Below are 10339 nucleotides of genomic sequence, written 5' to 3'. Positions count from 1 at the left end.
AGTTGGATCAGGTCTCCACGGTAAGCACGAGGAGTTGGCTCAGGTCTCCAACCTGACTCAGCCAATCTCCTCGTGTGCCAGCCTCCCCCAATTATTTTTAACTGGGGCTGTCTCTCGGGCTTCCGTGCTAACCGTGTCCCCTCATATCTTCGCCGTTCCTCCTGCGCTATCTCCACCTGCTTCCATGGTAGGCGATCCTCTCCTGACAATATTTCCTCCCACGTACAGGATCCTTTACCGTCCAAAATCTCGTCCCAAGTCCATGATGTCTGCTCCTTCTGAACATGCTGCTTGGTCCTTTTATGGTGGGTTCTTCTGTCACGTTCGTCGTATGAATCGGACCAAGGCGCAGCGTGGTATGTGTTCATTCTTTAATAAATTAGAATGTACGCATACCACGCTGCGCCTTGGTACGATTCTTACGACGAACGTGACATTCCCACAATAAGTTGGGTGAATTTTGGCCCATTCCTCCTGACAGAGATGATGTAACTGAGACAGGTTTGTAGGCCTCCTTGCTCGCACATGCTTTTCAGTTCTGCTAACAAATTTTCTATAGGATTGAAGTCAGGGCTTTGTGATGGCCACTCCAATACCTTGACTTTGTTGTCCTTAAGCCATTTTGCCACAACTTTGGAAGTATGCTTGGGGTCATTGTCCATTTGGAAGACCCATTTGCGACCAAGCTTTAGCTTCCTGACTGATGTCTTGAGATGTTGCTTCAATATATCCACATAATTTTCTATCCTCGTGATGCCATCTATTTTGTGAAGTGCACCAGTTCCTCCTGCAGCAAAGCACCCCACAACATGATAATGCCACCCTTGTGCTTCACGTTTGGGATGGTGATCTTCGGCTTGCAAACTCCCCCTTTTCCCTCCAAAAATAACAATGGTCATTATGGCCAAACAGTTCTATTTTTGTTTCATCAGACCAGAGGATATTTCACCAAAAAGTACGATCTTTGTCCCCATGTGCAGTTGCAAACCGTAGTCTGGCTTTTTTATGGAAGTTTTGGAGCAGTGGCTTCTTCCTTGCTGAGCTGCCTTTCAGGTTGTCGATATAGGACTTGTTTTACTCTGGGTATAGATAGTTTTGTACMTGTTTCCTCCAGCATCTTCACATGGTTCTTTGCTGCTGTTCTGGGATTGATTTGTACTTTTGCACCAAAGTACGTTCATCTCTAGGAGACAGAACGCGTCTCCTTCCTGAGTGGTATGACGGCTGCATGGTCCCATGGTGTTTATACTTGTGTGCTATTGTTTGTACAGATGAACGTGGTACCGTCTGGCGTTTGGAAATTGCTCCCAAGGATGAACCAGACTTGTGAAGGTCTACAATTTTTTTACTGAGGTCTTGGCTGATTTCTTTTGATTTTCCCATGATGTCAAGCAAAGACGCACTGAGTTTGAAGGTAGGCCTTGAAATACATCCACAGGTACACCTCCAAAAGTCTCAAATGATGTCAATTAGCCTATCAGAAGCTTCTAAAGCCATGACATCATTATCTGGAATTTTCCAAAGACACAGTCAACTTAGTGTATGTAAACTTCTGACCCACTGGAATTGTGATTTATAAGTGAAATAATCTGTCTGTAAACAATTGTTGGAAAAATGACTTGTGTCATGCACAAAGTATATGTCCTAACCGACTTGTCAAAACTATAGTTTGTTAACAAGACATTTGTGGAGTGGTTGATAAACGAGTTTTAATGACTCCAACCTAAGTGTATGTAAACTGCCGACTTCAACTGTACATGTACATATTACCTCAATTAGCTCGGCTAACCGGTCCCCCCGCACATGACTCTGTACCAGTACCACCTGTATATAGCCTCGCTACTGTTATTTTCACTGTTTTACAGGGTTTTTTTGGGGGGGGGGTTTCTTTACTTACATATTGTTTACCTAATACCTTAATACCTATTMTTTTCCTTACATTGCACTGTTGGTTAGTGCTTGTAAGTAAGCATTTCACTGTAAGGTCTACACCTGTTGTATTYGGCGCACGTGACAAATTAACTTTGATTTGATTAAGAATAATGGTGGAAAATGAAAGCAGAGTGAGCTGTATGTTGGCTCGAATACAGGAGAAATTATGAATCTGTTAAAGATGATTTTGTGATGGAGTGACATTTTTGGAAAAAGTGGATAGTTGTCTTTTGGCTGATCCATGTGTGGTTTCAGGGTGGGTGAAAACAGAGTTGGGTGCTGTGGAATCGGTGAAGGTAACCAGAAATGGTCTTGTGATAATTGTTTGTGTTTCTGCTGGTCAGAGGGAGCAGGCGCTCCACGTCAAGCGAATGGGAACAAGTGATGTAAATTGTTTTGATCTCAAGAAAAGGGCACCATTGAAAGGAGTGATTACTGGGGTAGCGGTGAATGTGAAAGTTGAACAACTGAAGGGTATTTGTGATGCTCGTTGTTTGGTGCGATGCAGACAGGGTGGCGTGAATGGTGAAACAGAAAAGTCGTTGTCTGTTATTGAGTTTTTGCCGAATACATTACGCTGTTACAGGTGTCAAGCTTATGGGTATGTGGCAGCTCTGTGTAGTAGGGAGGTTCCTAGGTGTGAGAAGTGTGCAGAAGGGCATGAGACAAAGGAATGTGTAGCATTGGGGAAAGAAGCTGTATGTGTTAATTGTAGTGGAGCCCATGTGGCTGGGGATCAGAAATGTCCGGTGCGAGAGAAGCAGGTTGAGGTTTCCAGGGTTAGAGTAGTGCAGAGGTTGTCGTGTTCTGAGGTTGTGAAGAAAGTAGAGGAAGATGGGTCAAGGTGGAGGGATCCTGAGAGGAGTGGTGTGAGTAGTAGATCTGTACCAGTACAGAGGAATAGGCAGGCCAACAAGTGATATGTTTCAGTAAGATTTGATTTTTTTGTTGTTGCATTTATAGCCATGGTTATCAACTGTACTGTAGGGATGGAATGTACGTCGCAGAAAATTGAGGTTGTGGTGGCAGCTGCAGAGAAGTATTTAGGTGTACGAGACTTGACGTCAGAAGAGTTAGTGTGTTGAGTGATGGTGTCCTATCGTTTCAGGCTGTAGGCCTGAGGTAGGACTTGATAGATTTAAATAGTGGAGTATGGCGGTGGGTGTTTAATGAGTGTAAGGTTAGATGTTAGGGTATTTGTTGATTTATTTCGTCATTTTGTATTATTATTTTTTAAGCAAAGTATAAGGGAGTTATACTCCAGTCTAGTACGTGGCGGTAATGAAACATTTATTGGATGCCGTTAACCATTGAAAAAAAGGTTAGTTCCGGTCTACTTAACTGGGTGTGACACCAATGCAATAGTAGCTGGGTCTGGTATTATTTAGTTCATTGAACCAGGGGAAAAAAGCGATTGTGTGTCTCGCTTCCTCTTCCGTCTTTGTTGGAGCGCTTGTGTCAAATATTTTTTATAACTAAACCAAGATAGACCACTGCTTGTCGTTTCTAATAGGAACAAATGAGTCATAGTGGGCAGAACAAGCAAGGATGGGGCAGAGCCAAGCAYGCATTACCGATATCCATTTGCGCGTTCTAGCATATAGCGGCATATTTCCCGTTAGGGAACGCCTACTCTGAAGTGCGCGTGTGCAATAACTCAATTAGCTTTTGCACTCCTAAACAGCGCGATTTCTACTCTTGCAAGGGGTAATGTCTAGAAAATTTAGCCCACCCTGTTCATGACCGATTTTGCGAATAGAAAACCGCATTAAGATCAAATGTTTAATCGATGAGAAAATGTGCAGAATGTCAGCCAAAATCCCCCTCGTTACCTCTTCTTCCACTGCGCGCCAGTAGGCTTCCTCTCGCTACCATATTTGGTAGTGAGTGGAAACGCCAACCGGATGCTTCACATTTATACATCCAGTGAAATATCTGTTTCATTGTTCTATCTTTGCTTGTGTAGTGTTGACGTGTCTCTAAAGCGCTTTCTTTCTCAGCTGTAGAGCAATTCGCCGGTAGTCAGAACGAAAACTGGAGAGACCTATTGACACATAAGGACCACACACTCAAAGATCGTAACGCTTGGGAAATCATCATGGGCAGTGAGTATCCCCCAGACTAAAGTAGCTAGCTAAAGTGAAGGACTATTTCACATAATCGGGGAACTTTTGACGAATCCGATGCAGGCTGTCATTTTTCAATGATTGGATCTAAGGCCATTTTCATTGTAGCTAGAGCTAACTGTTAGCTAGCTGGATGACAAGTGGTCTTTGTTTCACGAATATTTTTAACTCCTGTCTTCAACAGCATTGTCTGCAAGAAAATGGCTAGTTTCGTCAGTTGTCAAGAAACGGAAGTTTAAAAGAGCTAGCTAGTTAGCCAGCTAACGCGTTAGCTATCAGTGTCACTTGCTAACTAACGTTAGCTAGCTAGTTTGCTAATGTTAGCTGTACAGATGTTAACTACTTTTTATTATGTACAGTCAGCTAACGTTACATTGATAACTATATCACATCAATCAGTGTTACATGGTAATTGATATCTCGGAGCATGATAACTACTGCATGCTAGTTAACATGTAACGTTAGCTAGTATAGCTAACGTTAGCTATATTGGATGCAGACGGACACATCCAGATTAGTGATGACGACGCTTAGCTAACAGCCGGTGTTTGACACAGGTTTAAATATCTCGTATCATAAGCAGTACTTGTTTACTGAAACACATTCGCTGGTATGCTAAATGTTTTACATTGGATTAACAATTGTGTATAGAAAGATCTGTTTTCATTGTGAATTCGTTTAGTTTATAGCCAAAGATCCAATCCGCTATGCATGTACCGCTATGCCACGTCCCCCTATAAATTGTTAGGTCCTTCACTGGCCTTTATGTTTATTATGGCGAGTCTATTGAATAACATCCCTCCTTTTGTCTGTTTTCAGTCAAATTCCTGGAGGTAATAAAGCCGTTCTGCGCAGTATTACCTGAAATCCAGAAACCTGAAAGAAAGGTACAGTATTTACTTTATGAAGACAAGTATGTTTTACTTTCAACTGTATAAACCTCTGTTGTTCCTGCTGTCATTGTTGCTTCCATGTCTCACTGTAATTGCTGTTTTCAACAGATCCAGTTCAGAGAGAAGGTACTATGGACAGCCATCACGCTCTTCATTTTCCTTGTGTGCTGCCAGGTAAATATCTGCTGTATTGTTCACACACTCTCTCTTTTCTAGCATTTTAATTGAGTAGAATAAAAAGTCACACCTGAATCTCTGTCACCTATCCTCCAGATTCCCCTTTTTGGCATCATGTCCTCAGACTCTGCAGACCCCTTCTACTGGATGAGAGTCATTCTGGCCTCCAACAGAGGTGGGTTGTCACTTTTGCAATGTAGATACAAGTGAATAAATTAATGTCTCTGTGAATTGATACCACAATCAAGGGACATGGCAATGAATGAGTCAATTAGTTAGTTACTGAGTGTGTGAATTGATAGTGTTGAGTGAATGATGAATTGATCGATAGGAGTGAAATTTTATCTCTGACTTGAGTGGGTAATTGGTATTATTTCTGATTGAATGGCTGAACAACTCTATGGCTCTGCTCTCCTGTTAACGTTCTCTGGGTCTCTCCTGTCCATCCAGGTACCCTGATGGAGCTGGGTATCTCTCCCATAGTCACCTCTGGCCTAATCATGCAGCTCCTGGCCGGGGCTAAGATCATTGAGGTTGGAGACACCCCCAAAGACAGGGCCCTCTTCAACGGAGCACAGAAATGTAGACCACAAGCCCCACTTCTTGTTCCTAGTTTGACCTAATTCTGTCAAGTTTAAGCATTACTGTGAATGAGGCCATATAATTTCTAACCCATTGCTATCTCCTACAGTGTTTGGTATGATCATCACCATTGGTCAGGCCATCGTGTATGTGATGACTGGAATGTATGGAGACCCCTCCGATATGGGCGCTGGGATCTGTCTGCTCATCATCATCCAGGTGAGCCCTCCTCTCCACCCCTCTGTCATATTCTTATCCCCCCTCAGATTCAGGACTTGGTCCAATACTCCTTTCTTGCTACATTTTCAGAGGTTATCACTATTAATCTGTAAGTGATTATATAATTTAAAGCGAGGTTCACATCCTAATTTTTAACCAATCCAACCTTCTCCGATTACTTCAATGAATGTATGAAGAAAATGTCTATTTAAAGGAAGTCAAACAGGGCTCCAGTGTGAGTGGTTTGTCTCGGTCTCTAACCCACCTGTCTACCCCTCCAGCTGTTTGTGGCAGGTCTAATCGTGCTGCTGCTGGATGAGCTGCTGCAGAAGGGCTATGGTCTGGGCTCTGGTATCTCCCTGTTCATTGCCACCAACATCTGTGAGACAATTGTCTGGAAGGCCTTCAGCCCCACCACTGTCAACACTGGCAGAGGTAAGACACCAGAGCAGACGGCTGTGGGAGAAGGACAGCAGGTCTCATGGGCTAAACTGAGGCATTGAAACTGATGTGCCCTGTCTGGGTGTACATTTAGGACAGACTTACTAATTTCCACTATCAGAGATAATACCTGGTTATATGCAAGTGGTAATTTCACATAAGACCAACTATGGCTCCTATAGATCGACTTGGTCTTGAGAAGAACCCCAGGGGTCAAGGTTAGTTTAGGTGGTCTCTAGATGTGAGGCTGAYGTTTTAGTCTCTTGTGTTTAGGTACAGAGTTTGAGGGAGCCATCATTGCCCTCTTCCACCTGCTGGCCACGCGAACAGACAAAGTGCGCGCCCTGAGAGAGGCCTTCTACCGCCAGAACCTGCCAAATCTTTTGAACCTCCTCGCCACCGTTTTCGTCTTTGGTGTAGTCATATACTTCCAGGTCAGTAACTGTCTTTCTTCCTTTAAACCTGTTAAAGGAGTTGAAGACATTTGTTATTGTCAGAAAACAACACAATGCATTAAAAAAAAAAGTTCTTTACCTTTTTATTAATGACCATTTAGACACTATATATTTATGATATGGGTATGTTCTACTCTCTCTTACCATGTCTCTCTTCCTCCCGTCTCTCTACAGGGCTTCAGGGTGGACCTGCCCATCAAGTCTGCCCGTTACCGTGGCCAGTACAACACTTATCCCATCAAGCTCTTCTAYACCTCCAACATTCCCATCATCCTCCAGTCTGCCCTCGTGTCCAACCTGTACGTCATCTCTCAGATGCTCTCCACTCGCTTCAGTGGCAACTTCCTGGTTAACCTGCTGGGCACCTGGTCTGTAAGTACACACCATTTTAAACCATTTCTCTGAACTACCATGTCCGAACTCTAAACTCAAGGTTTGTCACATTAACATCCGCACAGTACCCTGAACTTAAGCCACTGTTACTAGCCCGCTACAATCCTGTATTCATCCCTGTACCTTAGAGACTGCTGCCCTATGTACATAGTCATTGAACACTGGTCACTTTAATAATGTTTAAATACTGTTTTACCCACTTCATGTGTGTATACACTGTATTTTATAGTCAAGACTCATCGTATATAACTACTCCTGTACACACCTTTCTATCTATATAATGTCTATACACACCATAATATACATACAGTATATATTTATATTCTGGACACTGACATTGCTCATTCTAATATTTCTTAATTCCTTCTTTTTATTTTGGGGATTTGCGTGTATTGTTAGGTATTACTGCACTGTTGGAGCTAGGAACATACACCTGTGATAACATCTGCAAAATGTGTACACGGCCAATCAAATCTGATTTGAACATATCCAGCAACACAGAATGTATAAGCTGACCAGACTTGTGTGTTTGTAGGACACATCGTCAGGCGGTCCAGCTCGTGCCTACCCAGTGGGTGGGCTCTGTTACTACTTCTCTCCCCCGGAGTCGTTTGGCTCGGTTCTAGACGACCCCATCCACGCTACCATCTACATCTGCTTCATGCTGGGCTCCTGTGCCTTTTTCTCCAAGACCTGGATCGAGGTGTCTGGCTCTTCTGCCAAAGATGTAAGTCCTTCTACCGCATGTGCTGTACATTTGTTAGACTATGTAATCATAAATTCATAATTTTGATGTAGGACTCTCCTAAAATGTCTACGGCATTTGAGGATAGCATGTTTCAGAGGACCTGTACATGTGTTACGTAATGTAATCCATGAGTGTGTTTGCTCTCCCAGGTGGCTAAGCAGCTAAAGGAGCAGCAGATGGTGATGAGGGGACACAGAGAGACCTCCATGGTTCATGAACTCAACAGGTAAACTATCTTAGTCAAAACTCGAACCTTTTAGCCATAACAATCCATGTCTTAATTTAACAGGGTTTAATATTACACTTTTCCAAACATGCTTTCTTCAGGTAATGATTGGTGCACTACTACTTGAGTTTGCCTTCTGTATCAAGCTGAAATCTTGCCTCTGTGCTTTCCAGGTACATCCCCACAGCGGCGGCCTTTGGTGGTCTCTGTATCGGCGGTCTATCTGTCATGGCGGACTTCCTGGGTGCTATTGGCTCTGGCACGGGTATCCTGCTGGCTGTCACCATCATTTACCAGTACTTTGAGATCTTTGTCAAGGAGCAGAGTGAAATGGGCAGCATGGGAGCCCTGCTCTTCTAGTCAGACACCTGGCTGCAACACCTGTGACGAAGCAACCCTCTTAATGCACATGGACATGCCCCAGATCAGACCAAGTCCTACCAAATGCTTATTATTCACATTATTTTATGTCCATTTACATTTTTTTTTATCTGCACAATGAATCTGTTCTCTCCTGTGTCATTTTCCGGATGCTTTCTGGCATCTCCCCTGACATGGCCTACAGGAGGTTCAGCCCAAACAGAATGGTGTGTGTGTAGTGAAGTGGTGGGACTGACTACATCCTGACATTCACAACACTCTGATCAACCGCTCTGTAACAGTTTACCTGAGACTGGTTAGCCTCCTCAGGGTCATCTGAAGTGTTTCATATCTATTAAAATGGTCTGATCCACAAGCGTTTATGCGGGGGTGTTGTCCCTTTTCAGACTGCGACAACGGCTCTGTAGTATACAAGCATGTATACTGCACTGGGATGAGGGAAGTCCCTCTTACTGGATTGACTTCATACAACCCAACACAGTATACATAGGAACGCTTTGGATTTCTGCTTAAATTCCATCACYTCAATTACCTGGAGGATATAGGCATGAATGTAGAGTGTACCTTCACAACTGGGCTCTTTGGTATGTTTTTTTGAATGGCCATCAGATTTTGACCTGATGGCCACTCATTTCACTGATTGAGTAGCAAGGGAAGGTTTGGTCAAGACTCTCTGAATATAACCATGTTTGTCCACCAGACATGTGACTGTTTAAAGCCGCGCTCCAATAATACTGTAGGTCAGAAAGTGGAGCGTAGGGCTCTTAGAATGTGGTGCAGCTTTGTCAAGTGTTTACTTTTTATGAAAGTGTGCATTGGAAGAGTTATCAAGTGAACCACTCATAGGTCCCCTGAAACTGGGCTGAAGGGAGGTGGTGTACGTTTAGGGAGATGTAATCGTACTTATATGCCACATTCATACCTTTTTGCCCATTTTGGTGGGTGATTTTTATTTTTGTCTGCTTTGAGCATGACTGTATTAAACACTTTCACACCGTGAATTTTGGTTTTCTGTATATACCAAGCATTGAATTCATCTACAGTGTAAAATAACAGGGGGGGTTTTATATGTAAAAATGCTGTTCTGAACAAATGTATTCTGGGAAGAAAAAAAATAATTCTCAATAAAAACTCATTTTGGGGAAAGTTTTCTTTTTTTCTTTGAGTGAAGACTAGAGATTTTCTTCTTCTCTGTTGAAAGTTTCATAGTTTCTAGCCAATCTGTACCTTTCAGCTCACGTTGTTGGCCTCGCTGGCCTAATGTGCATTTTGTCACGTCCTATTTAATAAGCACTGGGGGGGGGGGAAGGGGCATTCCCTCCCTTTGTCATAATGTCTGTGCTCACGTGGGTGTGGTCACTGACTGGTTAAGACTTCATATGAAAAATACTTCTCATTTAGAAGGCTAACATCACATTACATCTTCTGACAAATTATTTCATATTTAATCTAATCATATAAGTCCACAACATCTAGATGTGAATCTGATCAATGGGAAATATACACACTCAGATGTTATGTTGTTCTGCTGTCCTTAGTTACATCACAAATTAGTAATGAATTTGACATGATTGTTTAAGTACCCATGGACCCTTCCAACTGTTTGGATTACAGAAATATTGTTTAATTATTCAACTTTTTGATGTTACGTACTGCAACGTCTCTCTCTGGTAACAAAGGGCTTTAACTTCCATTTCTGAAAGAGTGGGAGAGAGAGTTTTCCTGCAGGTATTTACGACCGTCATAAAACTGTGGAGGGAGAGAGA

At 42.8% G+C, this 10339-nt stretch overlaps 1 protein-coding gene across 1 annotated transcript; it reads left to right on the top strand.

Annotated features, from left to right (window-relative positions):
* Nucleotides 1–3926: 3926 nt before the first annotated feature.
* Nucleotides 3927–9048, top strand: LOC111970115 (protein transport protein Sec61 subunit alpha). The gene is made up of 12 exons (XM_023996637.2): nucleotides 3927–4037; nucleotides 4878–4945; nucleotides 5060–5125; nucleotides 5225–5303; nucleotides 5579–5710; nucleotides 5820–5929; nucleotides 6211–6364; nucleotides 6644–6804; nucleotides 7000–7197; nucleotides 7754–7945; nucleotides 8116–8192; nucleotides 8366–9048. Exons 1-12 carry the CDS (start codon nucleotides 4031–4033, stop codon nucleotides 8550–8552), a joined length of 1431 nt encoding a protein of 476 aa, XP_023852405.1. The 5' UTR covers nucleotides 3927–4030; the 3' UTR covers nucleotides 8553–9048.
* The last annotated feature ends 1291 nt before the right edge of the window (nucleotides 9049–10339 follow it).

Source organism: Salvelinus sp. IW2-2015, linkage group LG11 (assembly GCF_002910315.2).
Source record: "Salvelinus sp. IW2-2015 linkage group LG11, ASM291031v2, whole genome shotgun sequence".
Lineage (NCBI taxonomy): Eukaryota > Metazoa > Chordata > Actinopteri > Salmoniformes > Salmonidae > Salvelinus > Salvelinus sp. IW2-2015.
This window is presented reverse-complemented; position numbering and strand designations above follow the sequence as displayed.